The 26,819-nt window shown below is 40.0% G+C and overlaps 1 protein-coding gene across 2 annotated transcripts; it reads left to right on the forward strand.

The window, feature by feature from the left end:
• The first annotated feature begins 8,662 nt into the window (after nucleotides 1-8,662).
• On the forward strand, nucleotides 8,663-19,112 carry pofut2.L (protein O-fucosyltransferase 2 L homeolog). Of its 2 annotated transcripts, none has more exons than XM_018236101.2 (9): nucleotides 8,663-9,722; nucleotides 11,064-11,314; nucleotides 11,670-11,814; nucleotides 13,310-13,420; nucleotides 13,499-13,565; nucleotides 14,119-14,244; nucleotides 16,216-16,396; nucleotides 16,752-16,875; nucleotides 18,737-19,112. In XM_018236101.2, the coding sequence occupies exons 1-9, from the start codon at nucleotides 9,541-9,543 to the stop codon at nucleotides 18,888-18,890; spliced, it is 1,341 nt and encodes a 446-aa protein (XP_018091590.1). In that variant the 5' UTR covers nucleotides 8,663-9,540; the 3' UTR covers nucleotides 18,891-19,112. The 2 variants fall into 2 exon arrangements, with proteins under 2 accessions (XP_018091590.1, XP_018091591.1); XM_018236102.2 differs by lacking the exon at nucleotides 8,663-9,722 and adding an exon at nucleotides 10,442-10,740.
• The last annotated feature ends 7,707 nt before the right edge of the window (nucleotides 19,113-26,819 follow it).

The raw sequence follows: 26,819 nt of genomic DNA on the forward strand, positions 1-26,819 counted from the left end.
TAGGCTACAATGATTGAATTAATGGGAACAAGAGCATCACTCTCACATACCTTGTACTGTAAAGGTACAACCAAAAAGAAGCTGATAAAATTAATTAAATGATTGTCCCTATTCAGTCAGGAGGTGAGGTGTATTTGACACAGTTTGGGATTGTGGAATAATTTTCTATGTGAGGGTGATTTACTTATGTTCAAATTCAAGTTTTTAACAAAACCTGATCACAAAAATAATCATGAATAAACTTTTCTTAATCATTAATTTTATTTTCAGTCCCTTTTTTTGCAAGGATTAGCATATTTACTAAAATATTTGATTGCATTGATTGGATCCTTAACCCTTGTTCATGGAAAAATGTGAATACTTGGGTCACAAGAAAAGCTCTGTATTACCCCACTGTTATTTGTACCCCTTCCCTGTTATTTGAAAACTCAACAAAAGAAAGATATTTATTTTAAAAAATCAGCTTTCCATTGCTTTTTTTTTTTAAATGTTACAACTTTAAAAGAGGTTTGTCCCAATAACTTCATCAGAGACTCAGCAGGTTAGAGTTGTTTTTTTCATTTGAATATTCAATTGTTTTTTCTATTACTAAATCTTGAAAATTTACGGTACGGACTTCTATTTTGAAATATTCAAAGCCTTTTGCTGCAATTTGTGAGTTGTGGCAAAAAACTCTGATTCAAATTTTAATAAATTTTCGCCTATGAGACAAACCCCCATATGTAATATAAGGCACTGACTTTGCCCAAGATCAGTAACCCATGGCAACCAATAAGATGCTTGCATTTAAGCAGGTGACTAGTAAATTCTACCTGCTAATTGGTTGCTATGGGTTACTGCCCCCGGGCAAACTTAATGTCTTTTATTACATAACTTCAAAAGAGTCATACGACTGAGATACTACAATTGAATATACAAATCAAGTACAATACACAGCCATCATAGGATTTTACTGAATCCTATAAGCGTTGTTACCCACCACAGTTTATCGCTGTGTTATGCACTTAGGTGCCACCTGTAACAGCAGGGCTAGTTATGATTTTTTTTCTTTAAAGGGATCCTGTCATCGGAAAACATGTTTTTTTGAGAAACGGATTTCAGTGCAGAATTCTGGTGGAGCAGCACTATTTCATTTTGAAAAAAAATGTTTTTTCCCATGACAGTATCTGGGTGATTTCAAATGGGCAGCACAGATAGAGGGTTAATATGTGAGCAGCTGACCTGGGATTATCTCTGAGAAGCCTCGTTGAAATGGAGCCAAGAAATGATTTTGGAGGAGCTGGCTGATTTATGAGTCCCAAGACAGCAGCTCAGTTGATGTTGAGAGCAATGGGATGAGAGTGCAAGCAGAGAGATAAGAGTGCTAAAGCACCTACTGGCAATTCTGTGTCCTGAGAGAGGGAGCTCCTGAAATGGGAGCTCCTGGCTATTTTGCTGCCTGAGGCAACAGACCTGATGTTCTCCATACTATTTGCCTCTCCTTAGCTGCACACCAGAGCAGGGAGCAAGGCTCTCTAGTGAATAAAGTGCAACTATACCATGTCTATGATTAAGGCAATGTCTTCCCAAAACGCGTAAGGCGATGTTGTTACCTTGATATGCTACAATAAACCTCCTCATATTCATCCGCAGTGCCGCCTGAATTGCTTATTTGGATTCAACTACACTCTGCTACACTAAGGGGCCGATTCATCAAGGGTCGAATATCGAGGGTTAATTAACCCTCGATATTCGACTAGGAACTAAAATCCTTCGACTTCGAATATCGAAGTCGAAGGATTTAGCGCAGATAGTACGATCGTACGATCGAAGGATTATTCCTTCGATCGAACGATTAAATCCTTCTAATCGAACGATTCGAAGGATTTAAATCCAACGATCGAAGGAATATGCTTCGATCAAAAAAACTTAGGAAAGCCTATGGGGACCTTCCCCATAGGCTAACATTGACTTCGGTAGCTTTTAGCTGCCGAACTAGGGGGTCGAATTTTTTTTTAAAGAGACAGTACTTCAACTATCGAATAGTCGAATAGTCAAACGATTTTTACTTCGAATCCTTCGATAGTCGTAGTCGAAGGTCGAAGTAGCCCATTCGATGGTCGAAGTAGCCCAAAAAAAACTTCGAAATTCAAAGCTTTTTACCTTCGAATCCTTCACTCGAAGTTAATCGGCCCCCAAGGGTTAGTTCACACAGGGAGGTCGCCTGGCGACTAATCGATTTGTTTTTGTGGAGACCAATCTCCCCAAATGCCTTCCCAAACGCTTATCACAGGCGGCGATTCCTTTTCCGAAGTCGCCTGAAGTTTCCTACAAAAAATACCAGCTTCATACAATTTATTTTTAATAGGTGTCAATTTTTATTGAGTTACAGAAGGGAAAAGGGGGTACAGGAGCATCATAATGGCAATTCTAAAATCAATAATCTAAAAGAAGTATCCCATTACTGCATCATAAATTGTTGCCTCAGTGTATATCACACCATATTTCTCAAAATTTCTGAAATCTGGCCTCCTACATTTTTATGTTGTTCCCCTATTAATAACATTGGCATCAAGCATGATTTTTACCAGCCAAATGGCAAACTTATGCACCATTGTTACACCCTAACTTTCACGGGCAGGTAGAGATATAGGGAATATAGTGCTGCAGGACCTGTTTTTTGCACTTTGTGCCAAATGACCTCTATGATGTCAGAATAGTATTTAAAAAAATTAATCTTTACAAAATATCATAATTAGGCCTTTTCAAACACAGGCTAGCATTACCAAATAAAACGTACTTTTTTAAATGACCTTTTAGAATGTTATAAAGTGATCCTTTTCCTGTACTTTTTATTTCATTAAGGGAACAGTAACACCAAAAAAAGGAAGTGGAAGTGGAATGACAATATAATGTACTGTTGCCCTGCACTGGTAGTGGAGTGTTTTCTTCAGAAACCCAACTATAGTTTATATAAACAAGCTGCTGTGTAGCCATGGGGGCAGCCATTCAAGCACAGGATACACAGCAGATAACCATGACTGCCCCCATGGCTAAAAGCAGCTTCTTTATATAAACTAAAGTAGAGGTTCAGAAAAAAACATCACCGGTTGTTCTGTATTTTCCTTACATTAAAATGCTTTAAATTGTTGGTGTTACTGTTCCTTTAAGTGGATTCTTTTGTCTCCTTTAACAGAAAGAGAGGCAGTGCATGGGCCACTAAGTGATAGCTCATAAAATGAAAAAGTTGTTTTGTAGCCAGGAAAAAGAAATGCTATATCATAACCTAATTTGGCACCTAGGCTATTATCATGACAAACCTTAATACAAGGTGTGTCTCGGTTTCACTTGCATATTTCTTCTGTAATTGTCATTACTAATTGTTTTTTTCAAGTTTCAGACTGTACTGGCACGGGTATCAATATCAAAATGTCATGCACACATGATCTGTAGGGATGTAGCGAACGTCGGAAAAAAAGTTTGCGAACATATTCGCGAACTTGCGCAAAAATGCGAGCGGTTCGCGAACGGTTCGCGAACCCCATAGACTTCAATGGGAAGGCGAACTTTAACATCTAGAAAAGACATTTCTGGCCAGAAAAATGATTTTAAAGTTGTTTAAAGGGTGCAACGACCTGGACAGTGGCATGCCAGAGGGGGATCAAGGGCAAAAATGTATCTGAAAAATCTGCCTGTGTGTGCTTGGAAGAGATAGTGTAGGGGGAGAGCTGTTAGTGATTTCAGGGACAGATGATAGTAAGTTTGCTGGCTAGTAATCTGCTTGATACTGCTCTGTATTGGAGGGACAGAAGTCTGCAGGGATTTGAGGGACATTTTAGCTTAGGTAGCTTTGCTGGCTAGTAATCTACTGTTCTCTTTAAACAACTGCCATACGTTGACCTTGTAGGCATTGTTTGCCCAGTTTTTTTGGACGCAGCCACTGAAGCACAGTTGCCATAAAAAATATGCCATATAAATGCTGAAAATAGTCATTTTTCGCCATACGTTGACCTTGTAGACATTGTTTGCCCAGTTTTTTTGGTTGCAGCCACTGAAGCACAGTTGCCAGAAAAAATATGCCATATAAATGCTGAAAATAGTAATTTTTTGCCATACGTTGACCTTGTAGGCATTGTTTGCCCAGTTTTTTTGGTCGCAGCCACTGAAGCACAGTTGCCAGAAAAAATATGCCATATAAATGCTGAAAATAGTCATTTTTTGCCATATACGTTGAGTCAACGTATGGCAAAAATGACTATTTTCAGCATTTATATGGCATATTTTTTCTGGCCTCTGTGCTTCAGTGGCTGCGGCCAAAAAAACTGGGCAAACAATGCCTACAAGGTCAACGTATACACTACTACAGCGGTGGATACGGATTACGTAAAATATATTATGGCTGCTTGAAAAAAGTCACTCCGGTGTTTTTTCTGGAGACGGTAATATTATGGATATTTAGACAGAATGTGAACAAGGTCACACAGCTAGATGGCGGGTTGAAGAAAACAGTGTGCAAATAATGCCTACAAGGTCAACGTATACACTACTACAGCGGTGGATACGGATTACGTAAAATATATTATGGCTGCTTGAAAAAAGTCACTCCGGTGTTTTTTCTGGAGACGGTAATATTATGGATATTTAGACAGAATGTGAACAAGGTCACACAGCTAGATGGCGGGTTGAAGAAAACAGTGTGCAAATAATGCCTACAGGGCAAATAATGCCTAAAAGGTCAACTTATACACTACTACAGCGGTAGTAAAATAAAAAAAGTAAAATAAAAAAAATGAATATTAAAAAAAAAAAATTAAAGTTGGTGCTGCTGAACTACTAGGAGCAGCAGATTAGCACACCAGTCCCACTCCCCAACACTGCTAGACTAATAGCACTGGGCTCTTATAGTAGTAGTAGTAGTAGTAGTAAAACAACAAAAAAATAAATAAAAGCAGTCCTTACAAGGACTACTGTTATTGCAGCAGTCAGCAGATGAGATCAGAAGCAGGACAGCTGCCCACTGCAGCTACATACAGAGCACTGCAGTAGAAGGTAGATTACTAGCCAGCAAAGCTACCTAAGCTTAAATGTCCCTCAAACCCCTGCAGACTTCTGTCCCTCCAATAACAGAGCAGTATCAAAACGATTACTAGCCAGCAAACTTTCAACTGTCCCTGAAATCACTAACAGGCAGCAGCTCTCTCCCTACACTATCTCTTCAGCACACACAGGCAGAGTGAAAAAACGCTGCAGGGCTTCGGTTTTTATAGGGAAGGGGAGTGGTCCAGGGGAGAGCTTCCTGATTGGCTGCCATGTACCTGCTGGTCTGGGGTGAGAGGGCAAAAAAAAGCGCCAACAATGGCGAACCCAAAATGGCGAACGTCGCGCGACGTTCGCGAACTTCCGGCGAGCGCGAACACCCGATGTTCGCGCGAACAAGTTCGCCGGCGAACAGTTCGCGACATCTCTAATGATCTGTGCTCTGATTGTAAATAGCTAAAAATTATTGACATGGAAGCATGTTTGTCCAATAATACAATGCAAAAGATACATCATCCCTACATAAATAAATGTATTAAAATCTGATAAAGTACTGTGGGCATCCAGCAAGAGAAGGAATTGCATGCCCTCTCTACTCAGTGTGTGCACTCCCATGGCTGCATCAAACTAATAGGCCCCTCACACCCTAGCATCCACCCTGAGATAGTTATGCTGATCTCAGCATATAAATCTAGAGATCAGCAAAGATCTTGGAAGCCGCATATCTGTCCTCCCACCTTGCACCCCAGTTCATTTTCAAAACCACTTCATCTATTAAGTGTTGATCAAGAGGATTGCTCTCTGACAAAACACCTACCACTGCCCCACCCGCATCAACTCTGTGATATTAAAGAGATTTTGTGATATAATCAGGCCAGTGTAAATTTGCTTTATAAGCACTTAATAAGGTGGCCATACACCTTAAGATTGACTTGTTTGGCTTGTATCATTAAGCTGATGAATAGAATTTTTAAACAAATTTTTAACATACAGTATATGCACTTGCACAGATAGTAAATACTAACACTCTTTTGTGCTAATAGATAATTTACCCAGATCAGTTCCATTGTACTTGTATATTTGATTTAACCTTGGAGTGCTCTTACAACCTGTCCATTAGATACAATATATGACCAATTTTCAGCCTGATTTAAGTAGGAAAGGCTGTAGAAGAGGGCCCATACCCTGTCTCTCTTTTATTGTTATTCTCTCTTTATCCCTACCAATATACAAATTGATAGTATTGTGAGGCACACATCCATTATAATCTGGTGTTATCTTGAATAAGAAACTACTTTTAAGATTATTTCCTCTTTAAAAGTACTATCTAAAAGGACTATCAATAATAAATGACTTGTATAACTATTTTAAACCTTAGTCACCCCTCAGAGATGGGAAACCCTAATATAATTCAGATACAATACAAACATCTTGAGATGCCAGCATGAGAACAGCTGGGATAGATGATATACACAAAAAAATGATCACTAAAACCTCTTTATAACAAAGCTCCACATACATACTAATCACCATCAACAAGCACTCTTGCAACATATATGACCCATAACCTTCACTTAATATGTAGACTGCAGAAAATAAGGATATTTCAGTTACTTGGGAGTTTCACGTCTAGTGAGTCAACTTTATCCAAATCCTGAAAAGAACAGACAAGGTAAGTTGGGTTCTACCTTCTTTTCTGGAGAACTAGCAAATGTCTGCATAAGGAGAGATTATATCATACTGTACACTGAAGTTATCACTAATGTAACGAAGCCCCCTAGTGACCCATGTCTATTATTTGTAAGAATGCAAAAAAGCTTAAAGGAAAACTATACCCCTCACACTATGGGGCCGATTCACTAACTTCGAGTAAAGGAGTAAAAAATACTTCGAATTTCGAAGTGTTTTTTGGGCTACTTCGACCATCGAATGGGCTACTACGACCTTCGACTACGAATTCGAATCAAACTATTCGAACTAAAAATCGTTCGACCATTCGATAGTCGAAGTACTGTCGCTTTAAGAAAAAACTTCGACCCCCTAGTTCGCCACCTAAAAGCTACCAAACTCAATGTTAGCCTATGGGGAAGGTCCCCATAGGCTTTCCTAAGTTTTTTGATCGAAGGATACTCCTTCGATCGTTGGATTAAAATCCTTCGAAACGTTCGATTCGAAGGATTTTATCGTTCGATCGAAGGAATAATCCTTCGATCGGTCGATCGCACTATTTGCGCTAAAATCCTTTGACTTCGATATTCGAAGTCGAAGGATTTTAATTCCCAGTCGAATATCGAGGGTAAATTAACCCTCGATATTCGACCCTTTGTGAATCGGCCTCTTAGTGTGTAATATACTTTTCTAGTAATATGTGCCATTGGATAATCCTAAATAGAAAATTGCCATTTTAAAAAATAAGGGCAGCCCCCTGGGATCGTAGGATTCACTGTGCACACAAACATACCAAACAAACTATACTTGTTAGGTCACATGAACCAATTAACAGACAGAGTTGTGTCTTTTGCTTCCACACTTCTTCCTGTTACAATTTGAAGTATTTCTGGTCAGGTGATCTCTGAGACAACACAGAGACCATCACGAAATGGTGGCTCAAGGCAAGAGATGTAAAAGGGCAATATTTACTTAAATATATATTCCAGTTTGGTAAGATTCTTTAATATGTCACTTAATATGATATAATCTGTTGCTTAAGTATTCATTTTGGGGGTATAACTTTTCTTTAAAAGGATGGTTCACCTTTGAGTATGATGTAGAGAGTGATATTCTGAGACAAATTGCTTTTGGTTTTCATTTTTTATTATTTGTGTTTTTTTAGATTTTTATTCAGCAGCTCTCCATTTCACAATTGCAGCAATCTGGTTGCCAGGGTCCAAATTACCCTAGCAACCATGCATTGATTTGCATAAGACTGGACTATGAATAGGATTCCATCTGCTCGATAATTTATGAGCAATGGCAGTGATGGTGTCAGTGTGTGCGCACAAGAGTGAAATTTGTCATGGAAATGCAGAATTCTGCTCTGTGTGTGCACATACATGTCAGTGCACTTAAACAAACAGAGCAGTTGGAAGAGGATTGCCTTTTTTCTGCCTGGGTTTATACATAGACAGAAAAGATCTAGGGTGGTTTTAGCCCCAGTGGCGGATCAATGAGATGTGGGGCCCCTAGGCTACATGCACAGGCCCCCCTTCTAGGATACTGCTGGGTCCAGATGTGTGCAGACCTGGGTTGGGTTTGGTGCACGCCAGTGATATCACTGGATCTGCACTCATTAGGGTACACACGTGCACATGCCTTGCCTGCCTTCTTCTCCCAGCAGGTGTGCCAGGACCCAGCAGTGCAAACATAAATAAATATTAAAAGAAAAGAAACTAGAAATAATAATTAAAAACTAAAAGGGGCGGGAAGCTGGAAAAAAATCTGGTTGGCCCTGTGGCCCAGACCCACTCCACAGAGCCTGACCTCCTCCCCCTCTGCTCTTGACCTCTGACCTTGCATAAAGATGATAAGTAGGTAGACACCTGTGAGGGGGACCGGAGAGGGGGGTTTGTGACTGGGGAGGGGGGTCCTTGAGGAGATGTGGTGCTCTGATGTGGCAGCCCTGGTGGGCCCTGGACCCCCCCCCCCAGTCAGACCCTGTGGGCCTCTGATCTCATTTGGGCCCCTAGGCTATAGCCTGTGAATTAATCCGTCCCTGCATTCTCCTAAAACATTATGACACTGTGATGTCAACAGCCCTGCAACATGTATTTAGTATCTTGAGTTTTCAAATGATCTGGTATCCCTATCATGAAATGTAGACAAAAAAAGATCAAGATAAATTGCAAAGACGCTCATAAGAAGAGAACTCTGCGCAATCTTAAATTCATTTGGAGGGTTTACATTTCCATTAACACACACTGGCAGTGGCTCAGATTAGAGTGGTGCCCACAGATCACCCAATGGCCCAGCTCTTCTGTAATGAGATGATGGAAGGATGATGGAAGGGCTGCTAGACTGGGGGAAGCCTTTTTTCAGCCCCATGCTTCTCTGGCTCCTGCAGTGATTTGCAGTCAATCAATTGCATGGGGGTGGGGAGAGGGAAGTAAATATATTGCTGCACTGGCTCCTGCTGAATCACTGGGCTGCCACTGACACCTACTGGCGCAAACCGGGATACAAATTGGCATAAAGACGAAAAACACACGAATAGATTATTGGTATTTCTGTCAAAGTCCATTGTTGGATGTGTTAATGCTGCTGCTAATACGGACATTCGTCCCAATAGTTAGTTGTGCCAATTCAATTGTTCGCCTCTCCTCCAGTCGGACTGCAGAACACTAGGTCTAAGCACTCGCTGTCTCTTCCCCATATCGGAACTTTACTGCTGCCGCCTAGCAGCCAAGCAATAGTATTCACAGTCACTAACTGAGGTCCCAGTAAGTTCTACTTCCGTCTATAGATTACCGGAAGTAGACTTGTCTGGGGGTCTCCTGGTTTCCATAGGAACGGAACGCTCAAGCCTGGATGCCGGAAGTGCAGCCCCGCTGTGCATATTGGGATATGGCTGCTTCCTCCGTGGGGCCACGTCTTCTCCTCCTGGGACTGTGGCTCTCCGTTTTATCCCAGGCTTGCGGGAATGAGGGGGAGTTCAGCCCGGGACACTCGGCCTCTTCTCTGCCAGTTGGAAGTGCTGCATCTGAACGGAGGTGTGTGATGGGACGAGCCGGGGACAGAGTCCGCTCTTGGGCTCCTGTATTCACTGGCACAAATGTCTAATTCTTGTCAGATCCATCTGTTGAATTCTCGCATGCGACAGGTTGCATTTTGACTGGACATTGGCATAACTAGATCTTCTCTAGGCCTGGTGCAAAGTTAGGTCAGGGCACCCTCTCCATCCAGCCATAGAAATCCTGTTTATGAGTGGCTGCTGCATGCGATCATGTCTTTTCATTCTCTGCTTAATGATCCCATTCATTGTTCTCATGGACCCCAAGCTTCCTCAGACCTATGCTGTAAGACATCTCATATCCCCTAGGTTTTTCAGACCAGCATGTAGAGTCCTGCACGGGTCCATTTTTTGGGACCCATACCTGCAATCCGCAACCTGAACCCACATTCTTACCTGCTTGGACCCACTACCCGACCTGCAAGTACCTTATCCGCAACCCGCCATCAAGAATTAGGAAGTGCTGTGTAAACCGGAAGTGACATCATCGGAAGTAGACTTGATCAGAAAAAAAGGAGTAAAACAGGAAGCGCTGTCATTGTAAACCGGAAGTAACTTAATCGGAAGTAGACATGACCAGAAAAAGAAGTAAATATCGCTATTGAGAAGACCTGCAGCCTGACCCGCGACCCGCAGAACCGCCGACCCGCGTCTATACCTGCACCCGGAACTTCTACCCGCAGGGTACCGTAGGTTTTTGTGTGTAACCCGCCGGTACCCGACCCGCTGCAGGACTCTACCAGCATGCTCTAGTCTAGCCCATCACATGTGCCTCTAGGTTTCTCAGGCCAGCATGCTGCAACACATCTCATGGGCCACCTAGGTTCCTCAGGCCAGCATGCTGTGATCCATCTCGTGGGCCCCAAGGTTCTTCAGACCAGCATGCTGTAATCTATTTCATGGACCCGTAGGTTCCTCAGGCCAGAATGCTGTAACCCATCTCATGGGCTCTTAGGTTCCTCACGCTAGCATGCTGTAACCCATATCATGGCAAGCAGGTCAGAATTTACAAGGCCAAAACAATGACTTCTCTGAGTGATGTCCTGAGATCGGTGAGACTGATCTGTGCGACGTGATTAAAAATCTCATCAGTGAGGACCACATTAGACACTGGGTCTGCATGGGACCCTGTATTATCTGATAATTGGCATAGTAGGTCACAGTGATATGAATTTTATTCAGTTAGATTTGGCCCACCATCTGGGCGATCGATAAGGCAAAGATCTGTAGCCGCTACTTATACCAAGATATATTGCCACTTGAAATATAAGCAAACTGACCTACTTGCAGCAAGTAAAAAACATGTCTGCTCTCCTTGTAGGTATTTGCTGTATGACGTCAACCCCCCCGAGGGGTTTAATCTGCGCAGAGATGTGTATATCCGGGTTGCCTCTCTCCTGAAAACCTTACTGAAGAATTCCAATTGGGTTCTAGTTCTGCCTCCATGGGGTCGACTTTACCACTGGCAGAGTCCAGACATCCACCAAGTCCGAATCCCCTGGGTGGAATTCTTTGACCTGGAAAGTCTTTATCAGAATATTCCTGTCATTGAGTATGAAGATTTTCTTGCGGGTAGATATCAGTAAGAAATCATTTTATGGAATGCTAGACTATTGGTGCAAAGATGTTTCTATATTCAGAAGAAACAAAGTAAACTCACCCCATTGTTGGGCTTTCAGGTGTATCTAGGGCAGCAAACAGACATTCTTGCCCTAACTGACTTTCAGTCATAGCCCTCCAGTTTCAAGCCCTGCTAAGACCAGACTCTGTTAGTATGATAACCAGTTTGTTCTGTCAATAAGTTAATGGGGAGAACAACCCACACTAATCTATTTAAAACTCCCACCTGCTAAAGAAATGCAGTGGACCCCCATTTTTCTTGTCTGTTATTTTTGAAATTGACTTCATATACTATTTAATTTTTCAGAATCTGGAGGACCCTTTATTGAGCAAGTGTATGTTCTTCAAGGTTATGCAGAAGGCTGGAAGGAAGGCACATGGGAGGAGAAGGTAGACCAGAGGCCTTGTATTGACCAGCTCATGTACTCTGAAGATAAGAATGGATATTACAGGTAATGTTGCAACAGAGAATTTCATTTAAAGTGTCCTTGGTAAGCCTTCAAGTTGCAGTAGCTACAGCTTTTTAAAATAGAAAGCCCTCAGCAGGCGAGAACAAGTTTTGACCCATTTGAAAATATGGAAGCAATGAACATGTGATGGCTTTCATATTGTCATAGGGCTGGCAGCTTACTATGAAATTTTTTGTAAATCAATCAAATTCATACTAAACTGGTATCACAATTAGTACTTAGATTTATTTTATCAAATATTTTCAGTTTGGTAATTGGAAGCTGAATTACATATTAAGTTTAAATTTCAAAAAAGATATTCCTTTAAGGGGATACAATGGGAAACGAAAGACTTAAAAAAGAAGGTGGTTTAGACAGATGGGATCATCAAACACCAATTATAGTATGGTGAGTCCAATTCTTGCACTCCCAGCCACTATGCCCAAATGGCTGCAAATTTTCCTGGGCAGCCCTGGGCAAGATACACACATTTTTGTCAAGGCAAAGAGTTATTAATGAGTTAAGTTCAGGGTTCATGGTGCAGTAGATTCCATTTCAGCAAAATTATTTTCTTCACATAGTAAAATAAGTGCAGGTAGCAACGTTTGCCATGAATGCACATAGTCATTGTGTCATAGTTACAGTGATGCCTAGGAGACATAGCTGGGGGGGGGACAAAATATTTGGGAAGGCCACTGCTGTTTCAGCTTATTTCAGAAATGTGTGCCAAAAACCTTATATAAGAGGACGGACTAAGAACATTTGAAGCACTTTTGCAATTTACATTTTTTTATTTTAATTTCAACTCAGTTAAACTGTTTTGAAATTGCGAATGATGAACTTTTTAACAAAATCTCCTCCTGTGGAGGGCAGTTTTCTGACTGTACAGTTGGGGAGAACATGTTTAGAAGGAAAACTGAGAACAAGTCTGACGTTGCTGTGCTCAGGCAACACATTAGAAAGGTTATCTGAGATTTCTGATCTTATCTTGGAGCATAGCAACATCAGAACAGTTTTTTTTTCTTCTTCTGAACACGTTCTCCTCAGAAAACTGACCAGCAGGTGGTGATGTTTTTACAAAATAATTATATAAACAGTTTAATTGCTTTAAAAGGAAAAAATATGAATAATTGTAAATTGTACCCTGAGCAATTTTACAGTCATTTTTTAAGGTTTATATATCATATCATATATCAATATATAAAAATTTGTACACAGCAGCGCCATCTGCTGGTGATTTTTAGCGACTGACAACAGTCTGCTAAAATTAAATTTTGTTCGAAGAGAGGGGAATTTTGACCAGTGCTGTAAATGAAAAATAAAAATACTAATTTTACTTTTGAGTGGTAATGAATAAAAACATACCAATATGTAACTAGGCAAAAGAATGCAGGGTTTAAAGCTAGCAGAGCAAAGCTTTCGTCTTAAAATATATCTATATAAATAAAAAGAACACCTACAGTGTAATGTATAAGCTATGTCTTGTGTTTCCTTTCAGAGGCTGGTTTTGGGGCTATGAGGAGACTAGAGGCCTAAATGTCACCTGTTTATCAGTACAGGGTTCAGCATCTATTATGTCTCCAGTCCTACTCAAAAATACTACAGCAAGGTAAGTGCAGTTTATCAAGTATATGTGCCATCAAAAGGACATAACAAAGTTCACTGAAATATTTCCTAATCTCCTTAGGTCTATAATGCTAGACAGAGCAGAAAACCTTCTGCATGATCATTATGGAGGCAAAAATTACTGGGATGTGAGTATATAACAGGCTGCGTGTTTCACGTTCACAACAGGCCAGAGTGTTGCTAATCACTAAAGGCAGATCCTTTCTCTGTAGCAACATTGTTTCGGTTACTATTGAGGTGTCCAGAAAACAGAAAGTGACAAACACATACTTGTTTCAATAGAAATAATCACATTAACAATTACTATTTTTAAATTTCTTAAAATGAAATTTTTCTTTCATTAGGCAAAATATTCTTTGAGTAGGGATCCACTTTAAACAAGTCCACTTTATGGTTATTTTTTTTTTATTAGCAGAACAATAATCTCTTTATGTAATGTATTTTGTGTGTGCCATTTCTAGTTGTTTATTATTATGAATACGAGCTTTGCATTGTCTCTCAGTATGACTCTCTAGATGGCCAGGTTGGACACCCTTGCTCTTGTCTTGATCTGTATTATGTCTCTGGAATTAATTTCTCTGCACTTTGAATCTGGATTGAAACCCTGCACTGTTGATTTTTTTTTAAGCATTTGTGTTGTTTGCTGTAAAACCTCTAACACTATTTTATCCTTGAAATCAGACACGACGCAGCATGGTGTTTGCCAAACATCTGCGAGTAGTTGGGGATGAATTCCGGGCCAATGTTTTGCACTCTACTGACGAATCAGACAAGACTATATTCCATGAGGACTGGACAAAAGTCAAGGTAAGCTATTCTTTTCAGCAATACTGTTCCAGTAATATTTTGGAACTGAAATGTAATGGAAAGAATTTGTGCACTAAAATGTGTCCACGTCCCTTGAAATAACATGCAAGCTTAAAAAATGCCCAGATGTTTTTCATAACCATTAAGTAAATAAAATCAACATATTGTAACTCCCATTTTTTTAATTTAAGGTAAGCTTCTTGTGGCTACATATTTTGCATAAGCTTTAGCCTCAGGCTCAAACAGAATGGCAAGAGTGTTAAAGGAGAAGGAAAGATACCAAAGCATTTTATTGCCAATAGATTAGCCACAATAGTGCAAGCTATAACACTTTATTTATTCTGCAGAAAGCTTTACCATACCTGGGTAAACAGCTCTAGAAGCTCTGTTTGTTTAGGATAGAAGCTGCCATATAAACTTGGTGTGACATCACTCCCTGCCTCAGTATCTCCTTGCTTGCTCATAGCTCTGGGCTCAGATTACAGCAGGGAAGGGAGACGGGAGGGGGATAGGAGCAAACTGAGCATGCTCAAGCCCTGCCCTGGAGGTTTCAGGTGAAAGAAGGAAGTCTGATACCGAAGCCCATGTGTACACAATATAAGAAAAGAAATGCTGTGTTTCTTTTGACAGAGGACTCAGAGTAGCATTACTTTGAGGGTTTACTGGTGTATTTATATAGACCTTTCTGATAAATCACACTTAATTTTAAGGGGGTAGCAACCTCTGTAAACACTGAGCCAACAAAAACGACACAAATAGGTTTGAGCCCAACACTTTGTTCCAATATATGGATGCAAGGCAAAAAAAATAGATGGTGTTGTTGATTAGATTGCAAAACTGAAACACTAGGGCACACAGGTATAAAACAGAATGTTGCATCATGCAAGTAAACCCCATCTGGTGGCCTGATTATTTAGCTGTAGTCATATTTTTCATAGGGCTGGTTGTATTTCTTGGGTGAAGGTGCTACTGGCCAAAGCTTTGGTCTCATAGGCTGAATCTTCTCAGCTGTAGCTTTTACAGGGGATCTCCAAGACCAACACTCCTCTTCACAGGCATAAGACCACCATGAAAGGGATGGGTGTGGGGGTGCTACAACTGCATGGAAGTTTAGACTTCTTTCCTGCAGAAAAACTCTACAAATTTTTTGTATGTTTTCAAGTCAGCCAAGGGTTAAAACAGGTAAGACAGGATGTAAGAAACTAGGACTATGAACAGGAGCACAGTAGGATCATGATAATGGAACTGACCTCAACAAATGCTAGCAGAGGAGACTGATAAGCGGCTGGGAGAAGCACAGGGCTGGTCAAAAAGGCAGTGGGACATGTGAGCTGATAAACTGCATCTTAATGCAATTCAGCTGAGTGTAATAATAAGGTAAATATGACCCACAGCCTGTCTGTGCTGCCAGCCACAAGCACAGGTCTCTGAGTTAAAACCCAGCAACAGACCAGAGATAACCCATTATCTTACTTGCAATTACTGGAACCTCAGGCATAATAGACAATGGATTCCAGATTCAGATTTTTGGTCCTCAGATAAGCAACCTGTGTAGGTGCCTGGCGAACAGGTATAGGGGCCTAAGAGACTGGCAGAGCCGACCACATGGAAGCCCGGACTACAGACTGAGGCACAGTCATTGACACCTCTGTGGGTACCTGGACTAGGGTCTGAACCTCAGGCAGAACCACCTCTGTGGGTGCCTGGACTGCAGACTGGTCAGTATGCATATGCAGGAGCCATACATCCAGGGATGCAGACATAGACAACTGATGGGTAGACAGCTGCCACTAGAACAGGACAGGCCACCTAAGAATGAGCAGGCTGTGAAACCAGAACTGGAGGAGCATTCAGGAATGAACAGACTGGAGGACTAATGCAGATCTTCCATCCATTGTAAAATCAAATTGTACTAGCAGTATTCATTTATTTACCACATGTGTATGTGTACTGACAGCAAACTCTCCTCAGGCAAAACCAGATTGGGCATTAGGAGGACCTTATCTTGCTGTGCACCTACGTCGAAAAGATTTCATTTGGGGACACAGAGAGGATGTGCCTAGTCTGCAGAGAGCAGCAGAGGAAATTCACAGTCTAATGAAGAAACTGAAACTCAAGAAAGTGTTTGTTGCCACAGATGCTGACAGAGAAGGTATTGTGTTACCCAGGTCTGCCCTGTATGATATTTGGAATCGTGTAATTTCATGCTGTGCTATTGTTTTGTTGTTAAATTAAGTTGCTGAGCATCTGGGAGTTTTCTGATGTACCAGGAGTTCATTTAACTGAATTCTCTTAATTGTCTAAATCACAAGCTGGTGCTTTCTTACTTCAAAATATTTACCTTTAATTTAGTCAAAAATACATTTCCTGTTCATGCAGCCACTCATGTGCCTCTTTTGTACACAGTGGACAGACAGGACAGTCAGTCCGTCATATTGCTGCTTTCCCACCAACCTACAGATTTTGAGGTTAAAAAAACTCATCTGCAATATTTTTGTACAATTTAGATCTGGAAGCCCTTCGGAAATTGATTCCTGAAATGGTGCGGTTTGAGCCAACCTGGGAAGAGCTAGAGTTGTACAAGGACGGAGGTGTGGCTATTATAGACCAATGGATCTGTGCGCATGCCAGGTATTTGCCTTATTCCAAAGCATTTGTTGTTTCTCCTTTCCTGACAGACAGCTGTATACATTGCTTGCACTTATTGTGTGGCTGGTTTTAGAACATTACATTGAAGGAAAACAAAGACGTGACCAGTTCCTAGAGAATGCTGAGCACAGCCTGAGTACAAAGTGTACAATACGCCATGTTTTTTGCACTTGTATTCTCAACATTGCTGCAGGTGTATGAGCTCCAAAGTGGGGCGCAGATACCTGCATTTCCCCATTAATGCCTGTGTTTAGCATTGTATTCATTGGAGGTAGGTGAGAAACATAGGTATGCCATCCCTCCACACCTGATTCTTAACTTGCAAATCATTAAGGCTTGAAAAATAGGAAGTTCTAGCAGGTATAAGCTGCAATATAGGATAAGAACAGTGCTGCATTCTGCACACAAAATGCTGGGGGTTTTTTTTATCTGCCACGAGGTACAGCATGCATCTACACCTGGGGTGCTCTTCAAAAATGTATTAAAGAATGTGCTTTTGCAACATTTAGTGCTATTGCATTTGTGTCCTGAGTCTATGAACAGTAGTTTATTGTGCGATCAGAAAGTTTATGATCTCTAAACATCCTTACATATCCTATCTGGCTACGTTATTGTCTTTGGAAATAGTGTACAAAAAACATATAAATTCTACGTACCAAGATATAACTCTGTTTATTGTAAACATACAAGGGGCATTTTGATTTTACTTGAGCACCATCACTGTTTTCCCTATGACAATGTCAATTTGTAAAAGTCCCTTCCAGGCCTACACTTAGGGGCCTATTTATCTTGCTTGTAAAAAGAAATGCACCACACATCTGATCACCAAGCATCATTGGGTAAAGACTGGTGTATTTTTTAAGTGGTGTATACATTTTTGGCATAAACATTGATGCATAAACGTCTGGCATAAAAAGCAACATTTGCTTAAAAAATAATAGAAAATTACATTTAAAAATGCCATACCGAGATGTGTTGCGGTCAAAGGAAAAAACCAAGCTTTGTAAAAGGCACCCTTTGGCATAGCTCAGTTTTGTCATCAAGCAGAACACATTTTGGTGTGGAGTGTTTTTTTTTAATTATTCTATATTCCATATAGACAAATACAATAGATCCTCTGCACTCAACCCATTATCAATATATTTAAGACATATTTTGTGCATACTGCTACTAAAAATTCCTTACCCTTTAAACAAAACAGGGATTGTTTGTCCATATATTGCAATATATTTAAGCTGACCAACTACGTCAAAGTCATCCCATATCTGGCCAGTCCTATGCTCAATTTTCATCTGATTCATTAAGAATTCTATTGCTTCATTATACATTTTACAAAGGGACTAAGTTTTACCTGCAACTTACTTGCTGCTTTCAAAGTAAAACTCCCAAACTTAGCTGCCCTTTTATTAGACACCAGTGGGATCACCTGACTATAGCTGGGAAGAGTTGCAATGATGCTGTGACCACAAAATACATATAGACAATTACAAGAGTCCTCTGCACTCAACCCAATATATTTAAGACAGAGACATTTTGTGCATACTGCTTCTAAAAATGCCTTACCCCTCAAATAAAACAGGGATGTTTGTCCATATATTGCAATATTCTATATTCCCCAACTCTGCTGCATCGTTTCAAGAGTCGCAGCCAGAAATGGATAAACAAGGACTTCAGTGAATAACAAATACATTAACACATACGTTTACAGCCACCAACATTTTTTTTAATGAAAAAGAATTACATTTTATTCATCATGCAAAGTGTTTTTAAGTTATTAAAATAATAAAATAATTATATTTTTGGAGCTGCTTTGTATACCTTACTCTCTCTTTTTCATTCCAAGATATTTCATTGGCACCTCTGTCTCCACATTCTCATTCCGCATTCATGAGGAGAGAGAGATTCTCAGCTTCAACCCAAAAACAACTTACAATCGCTTCTGTGGGGACAAAGAAAAGGACTGTGAGCAGCCCACCCACTGGAAGATTGTGTACTGAGATGGAACAGTGTCTGATATGGTTATTCACACAGGAAACAGTTTATGACTATACCTAGAAGACCAACCAAACAAGAGCAAATCATTTGCAGTTCATTTAGAACAGTGATCCCCAACCAGTACCTCGTGAGCAACATGTTGCACTCCAATCCCTTGGATGTTGCTCCCAGTGGCTTCAAACCAGGTGCTAATTTTTGATTTTTTTAATTCCGGCCTTGGAGGCCAGTTTTGGTTGTATAAAAACCAGATGCACTGCCAAACAGAGTCTCCTGTAGGCTGTCAATCCACATAGGGGCTACCAATAGCCAATCACAACCCTTATTTGGCACCCTGTGAACATTTTTTGTGCTTATGTTGCTCCCCAACTCTTTTTACATATGAATATTGATCACAGGTGAAAACGGTTGGGGACCCCTGATTTAGAAGAAAACTTGCTTTAAACTACTGTTTTCCTCTCAGTGATAACCGCTACAAAACACACAGGAGCACATAAGCTCCGGTCAGTATTGCAAACCTTGTTATGGATCTGGTGTACTTTGTTTGTAAACTCTGAGCACATAAAGATATATGAAAATATAGGGTTAGGAGGCGCACACCCAGTGAATTAATTTGAGGTGCAAATCCAGAGGAGGAGAGTCTCCAGAGTAGCATAAACAAAAATTAAGTGAAGGATTGGACACTCCGGTTCAACATAAATAATATTTATTACATCAACAACAAAAAAAGTTACAAAGAACATTTTTTTTCAAAATAAATGTCATTAGCCCAAAAAAATTCTTTGTAACCTTTTTTTTGATGTAATAAATATTTTTTATTTTGAACCGGAGTGTCCAATCCTTAACTTAATTTTTGCACATAAAAATATATGTCTGCATAGTTCTCATTGTGAGCCTCAGTGACTTGGAAGTGCAGTTGGGTTCCTGGTTGGTGAGGCTGCTGAGCATGCATAGACAGATTTTTAATGTGCACATATGAATGTTACCATCACATGGAGAAGGCAGCTTAGTGATAACAGGGTTAAACAGGGCATTCCTTTATACCTGTACCAGTCCAAAGCCAGGCTTTTAAGTAACTGAAAGGGAAATTTACAAGGGTTTAATTTTGATATATTTTTCTGTAAATGTATAATATAGTATGGAAACTAAACATCCTTAGTATTGTGCACAGAGAGCCTTATTTATATGCATATTTGTATTTATTGATATGAATGCAACCTGAAATGGCTCCCTGGTTAAGATGTAATGTAATCATCCTCAGACACCAATCAGACAGTGCCGGCCAGTGAAATGTTAAAATGCTTGATATTATTGAGCTCTAACGTAATGTATTTATAACATGGGAGTACCCTTGTTTTATTCAATAGGAACAGGCATGCACATGTTCAGAATCCAAAGCCCTTTAATGTCTTAACGTTTGTATTTCTGATCAAGAAGAAAAAAACATTCTCATTAACACTTGGAACTATTTAACCAGGCTGAGAATGGATGGCACGGTTATCACATTGACAGTATAAAAGTGTTATGCTCCTTTAGCCGTTGACAGATTTTAAGGAGTGTACACGGATATTATATTCCACCTGCACATCTGCATATAGCACATTGTGGACTCATTTGGGTGGCCTTTACTGCTGCTCCCGGTAGTTCTCTAACAAATGGGCCAGCACCACTAATGCAAGTAAAGCTCATCCTGAAATCTGGACAACATACTCTGCAGAACAATTTTAGGAAATCAGAAGTTATCTGGGTACATACCTTGCAACTCACATACAGTCATTGTATTCATTTTAAAGTTTGTTTTTTTTACTCCAGTGATGGGCATTGCCGATTCTTTGTGTAACCAACAAAATTCAATGCCAGGCCCTTTGTGTTACATGATAAATGGTTAGTTTTGTATACCTGAATTCTGTTTTTGTATAAATAAATGACCTCTTTGTATTAATGTGTTCTGCATCTTTACTGACAGTGGTAATTAACCAGAAAACGATTGTGTAGTCCAGCAGATGGCACACTGCATTTCTATTGTGTCCAGAATCCTCCCATTTACCATTTCATAAACACAATAGCCTATTGCCATATTGATCTCATTAATTAGCCAGGTTGTCCAGTGTTATTGGTCAACAAGTACCATTGGATTATTCATGGCTGCACAGTTTGACACCGATACAAAGAAGCAAATATTCATGCTAACTAAAGGTGCCATGTTATACGTGCAAGGTATACTGACTTTCAAATGGCTTTCACTGCACAGGGAGGACGGCAGTACAAATGTGTTTCCTAAGCAGTGTAAGCAGTACTGTCTGAAACAGCAGCTGGAGCCAGTTTATAACAGTAACTAAAAACATAATGCTTGTTATAAACTGGCTTATTTTTAATTGAGCGATTAGTTTATATCCCCTTTAATTCAAAAGTGTACAGGTATGGAACGAGTTATCTGGAATGTTCTGGTGCTTTCCGGATAACGGATCTTATTATTACAGAGAAAAAGGAAATGTGCATTATTTTCATAAAATGGAGTCTATGTGAGACTCCTTTTCGTAATTGGGAGCATTCTGGATAACTGGTTTCCTGATAACGGATCCCATACCTGTACTAACAAAAGCCATATCTTCCTGGAATAGACGACACTAAACTTCTGCCTCACTGGGTGGGTTTGTTGATTTGTTTCATGGTTAGATTTCTGATTCAAACTGTATTGGAAACAGTGGGCCTGAGAAAGCTAATAGGCGTTATTTATATCTGCATGTGCAGTCCCAACAATTTTCCCCATATTAAGACCCCCATTATTTAAAGATACAGTACTTCCGTTAAATAGCTCTTTTTGCACTTCTGTATTGTTGTGCTCAGCGCTACTCTCTTCTTCCTTCAATTCCGAATTGAGCGCTGCTGTGCCTATTTCTGCAGGGGAACCCTGGAAATTGCACCACCACCAGACTTAGCTCTAGGGTTGCCTTTGCACCCAGCATCAATAGGTTCAGCGCAATTGTGCTTAAAGTATTGGAAGTAACTGTCACGCACTGAACACCAGAAATTACGCCAGGTGGACTTCCACACAATTGCATCCCATGTGCAACTAATGTGTTCATGGTTGTCTTAATCTTTGCCGAGTCTGGCACAGTGCAATTATGTATTTTGCCACACCCTCTTGCGACTGTGATGACATTGGAATTCTGGGTGAAAACACTACATTGTGAGGGGAAAAAACATGCCAATTGTGCTGAAAATTGCACTTTCTCAATGCAACTGCGGACGTGAATTAAGAAGGTGCTTCTTGAAGAGAATACTCATATTATGGTAGCGCAGACACTTGAAGGACAGTCTTCCTAATGTAAAAATCAAAAGTAGTTTATCCAGTACACATGAGAGCAGCCTTACTTGTTTCATGTTTAACAAACACTTAGGGGCAAATTCATCAAGGGTCGAATATCGAGGGTTAATTAATCCTCGATATTCGACTGGGAATGAAAATCCTTCGAATATCGAAGTCGAAGGATTTTGCGCAAATACTTCGATCGAACGATTCATAGGATTTTAATCCAACGATTCGAAGGATTTTAATACAACGATCGAAGGAATATCCTTCGACCAAAAAAACTTAGCCAAGCCTATGGGGATCTTCCCCATAGGCTAACATTGGGTTCGGTAGGTTTTAGGTGGCAAACTAGGGGGTCGAAGTTTTTTCTTAAAGAGACAGTACTTTGACTATCGAATGGTCGAATAGTGGAATGATTTTTAGTTCGAATCCTTCGATTCTAAGTCATAGTCGAAGTAGCCCATTCGATGGTCAAAGTAGCCAAAAAAAAACTTCGAAATTCGAAGTATTTTTTCTTCTATTCCTTCACTCGAAGTTAATGAATTGGCCCCTTAATCATTGAGTTAGGAAGACTGTCCGAGTGCCTGCTCTACTACAATACGGCTATGATCCTCTTGTTCTACAGGTAAACTGAACTGTAGTGACTATTGAAGTTCATGGCATAAATTAACAGATACGCAATGAGGGTAGGTCCAGATTTAGGCTGCTGTCAAATTGTCAATTTATACAGAGCCTTAATGTTGTTAAATTTTGCCTAGACACTGTGTTGCTATATTAAAGGTGGACTGTAATAGAAAAAACACCTTGGGTGCTTAATTCATTTTATAATGTTCAGCAAAAACCATATTCATTGAGTCAATGTCAAAAAAAAGTTGGTATACTCTCCCTAAATTATGCTGCACCTGGAGATAAAGCAGAGACCCCAAGAAAGAAAGGGCAGTTCCACTTGACTAGGAAAGTACTTCCCATTACATATATATATATACTCTCTTGATTGTTTATGCTTCTCTTCTTGGCACAATCTCTGCAGTCATTTGTTTTGCTCCAGAACCTCAGCCTGGGGAAATCTAAACCTACTTTGGCTGATAACATTTCTCCTGAATTTTATAGCAAAGTAGGTCTTCTACATCTTGCACTCTATAACACCGGAGAAATTCAATAAAGGTCCTGAACAGAAATATTATGCTCATGCCATGTTTCCTTCGTGTAAGGGATATGTAATCAAATTTATGAGAATTTGCAAAAGCGCTTAATACCGTCTTGACTTCAGAAAAAAAAGCTTTAATGACATGTCCCAAAATGTTTATCTTGCAGACAGATACAAGAAGGCCTGCACCGCATGCAACTCTTGGCCCACTTCCCATTCACTTATTTGTAGATGATCATAGCAGGAGACAGGGGAATCATTCCTGTTCAAGAGCACAATCCACACGTGTGCCATAGTCCTACTGGCCATAAATGGGTTAAATACAACTTCCTTTTTACACTGGGTCTTTCACTTTTATTTTTTTTACAGAGGTAAAATCTGCTTGAGGAGATGCAACACAAACACTGCAAACGTCCTCATCGGCAGGATCACCATTGGAAGCAATGAGCAATGCAATAAATTGATTACTGCCTCAGCTTCTCTAATAATTCTTAATGTGTTTCATAATTACTTTAACAAAGCATGATAGATGCATTCATTAACACAAATAAGAGGGGACTCTTGTCACACTCCTATAGATAAGCAGCAAATATTTTGATAACCCTAGATAATATTTTGTATTCTGTTACTGTGTAATATATTAAATCTGTGTTTATATCACAAAGATCTAGAGAGATTATTCAGAATCCAGTCCAAAAAGCTGGATCACAGGTCTAGGAATATAACCTCAGGCCAAACAAATCAAAAGCCAATAACCAAGGAAGGAAGAGCAAGAACAAGAAAATCTGAATTCAGTGACACACACAAAACAGACTGCCTGCCAGGATCACCATTTGAAATCTGGAAATGGGCAGAAGAAGAAGAAGAAGAAGAAGGCAACTTAGTGGTGAATTACTCCTTTCTTATATTTGCTGTATTAAGCAGCAAAGGGGTTTCCGGCCATGTTATTCTCTAGAACTCATACTATAAGCTTCATACAACAGCTCGCTTGCTGATCCAGGTGCTGAACAGATACAGGATCCCTAGGATCATTCTGGACATAGTTCAATCCGAATATAATATTCAATATATCAAACACAAACTGTGGATTCTTTTATTTATATTTGTATTGAACATTTTTTTTTAATTAAAGGAATAGTTCAGTGTGAAAATAAAAACTGGGTAAATAGATAGGCTGTGCAAAATAAAAAATGTTTCTAATATAGTTAGTTAGCCAAAAATGTAATGTATAAAGGCTGGAGTGAACAGATGTCTAATAAAACAGCCAGAATCCAACTTCCTGCTTTTCAGCTCTCTAACTCTGAGTTAGTCAGCGACTTGAAGGGGGGCCACATGGTACATTTCTGTTCAGTGAGTTTGCAATTGATCCTCAGCATTCAGCTCAGATTCAAAAGCAACAGATATGACCCATGTGGCCCCCCCTCAAGTCTCTGATTGGTTACTGCATGGTAACCAGGGTAACCAGTCAGTGTAAACCAAGAGAGCTGAAAAGCAGTGTTATGACTGACATGTTATACATCAAATCACTCCAGCCTTTATACATTACATGTTTTGCTAACTAACTATATTAGAAACATTTTTTATTTTGCACAGCCTATCTATTTACCCAGTTTTTATTTTTACACTGAACAATTCCTTTAATACAATCTTTGAAATATAAGGAAGGAGGGGGTGGGAGAAAAGGCAGGGCTTTTGTAGAATTAGGGATGAGACTTTATAACTTGCTCTCTACTTTATGACATTCAGCGCCGATTCAGACCTAAGCGCCGCCTGAGGCGGCTCCTGCAATGCCGCCCCCCCTCGCCGACTTACTTGTCGGGAGGGGAGGCAGGAACACTAATCCGGAGAGCGCAATTGCGCTCTCTCGCATTAGTAAAGCCGAATTTCCGGTTTAAAAACCGGAAATTCGGCTCTTAAAGGTGCAGGAGCGGCTTTTTGCCGCCCCTGGAAACCGCTTCGGCGTTGCCGCCTGAGGCGAGCGTCTCAGCTCGCCTCATTGGCGGCGCGCCCCTGATGACATTGTTGTAATAGATTTCAGCTGTGTCCGTATGGCTGAAGATCAATATTGTTTTCATTCGAAGAATAATTTTCTGTAGGAGTTTGAGGAAAGTGGTGATGTTTAGGGCCATGAGATCTACTTTGCCCCCTTCTTCACTTCTCAAAGGCATACACTACATTTTCATCACCATTATGCCTGGTGGCAATTAAAGAGCCACTACCTGCTCCAGATGCCCCAGTTAACACTCATCCCTGCATAGGAGACTGATTACCTTAATCCCCATTCAACTCAAAAGGAAATGGTCTGGGCCTGTTTTTCCTTTGCTTCCTAAGCATTGGAAGGATCAATACCATTCCGTTCCATTCCTTCTGTTCCTTCGCCACTTTGCTTTCTTCTTTTTATTTTCCTTTTCATTAGCTTTTTACGCTTTTTCTTTGAGAAGGAAGACGTTTCCTGCTTCTCTTGATGCTCTTTTTGTGGCTCAACCAACTGTGGCTCAGTGCTCCTCTCCAGTGGCTCTTCAGTGGTGATAGGATTCTTTTCCTTTTCACCCAAGGGAGGCATCTCTTTCTTATCCTTAATTACTTCTGTGTTTATTTAATTTGCCACAATTTCTTTATTTTTTAGCCACAATCAAACAATCCTAAAACATAAAATTGCACTGATTCAATAATCTGTTCCTCATAATACAGTAATCAGTGGACCATTCAGCATATCACATATCTGAAATCATGAATACATTTGTGGATAGGGTGCAGTCAGGTCATCATCCCATGTACATTTAGTTAAAGCATGTATATTAAAATAATGATTTAAAGTCAGGCACAGTAATATGTATAATCTTGTGAAAATATTTTCCTGGCATAAAGATGGCAGCATTCTTCTCATCAGGAGATTCCACTGCAATTAAAAGAGTAATTGTACTTATTTACTATACTGAGACTCATACGTAGTAATATGGATGTGATAGGATATACGCTAAAGTATTTACAGGCAGTTTTTATTCTGATCATCAACATCAATAGAAATTCTATACTATAAGTAGTGATGGGCGAATCTGTCCCATTTTGCTTTGCCGGAAAATTCACAAAACAGAGGAAAAATTCACAAATGGGCGAAAAATTCATGAAACACATTGAAGTCAATGGGCACGTGACAATTTTGATGCGATCGACAATTTTTATACGCGTGACTATTTTGTCCAAATGCATTAAAGTCAATTGGCGTCCAAATAATTTTGACGTGCGACAATTTTTATACACATGCCAAATCTGCCAAAAATGCACCGCAAATCCATAGCTTATAAGTAATAATCAGAATAATCAGAAAGTCACCAAGGCATTTTTCTGGGTACATTACACATGTCTGTGTCTTTTATGGGGGTGAAGGAAAATTGCCCTGTATCATTACACCGCCCATAGTAAATGACCCCTTTGCACAACTAGGTATAGTGACCTACAAACTGAGATGTGATT

This window comes from Xenopus laevis, chromosome 9_10L (genome assembly GCF_017654675.1).
Source record: "Xenopus laevis strain J_2021 chromosome 9_10L, Xenopus_laevis_v10.1, whole genome shotgun sequence".
Lineage (NCBI taxonomy): Eukaryota > Metazoa > Chordata > Amphibia > Anura > Pipidae > Xenopus > Xenopus laevis.

What these genes read in the sequence shown, in the direction of transcription:
- pofut2.L (XM_018236101.2), top strand. Translation starts at nt 9,541, where the DNA reads ATGCCGGAAGTGCAGCCCCGCTGTGCATATTGGGATATGGCTGCTTCC. An exon ending in GATAAGAATGGATATTACAG is followed by an intron (nt 11,815 to 13,309) that starts GTAATGTTGCAA and finishes GTTTCCTTTCAG; the next exon opens with AGGCTGGTTTTGGGGCTATG. An exon ending in CTCAAAAATACTACAGCAAG is followed by an intron (nt 13,421 to 13,498) that starts GTAAGTGCAGTT and finishes TAATCTCCTTAG; the next exon opens with GTCTATAATGCTAGACAGAG.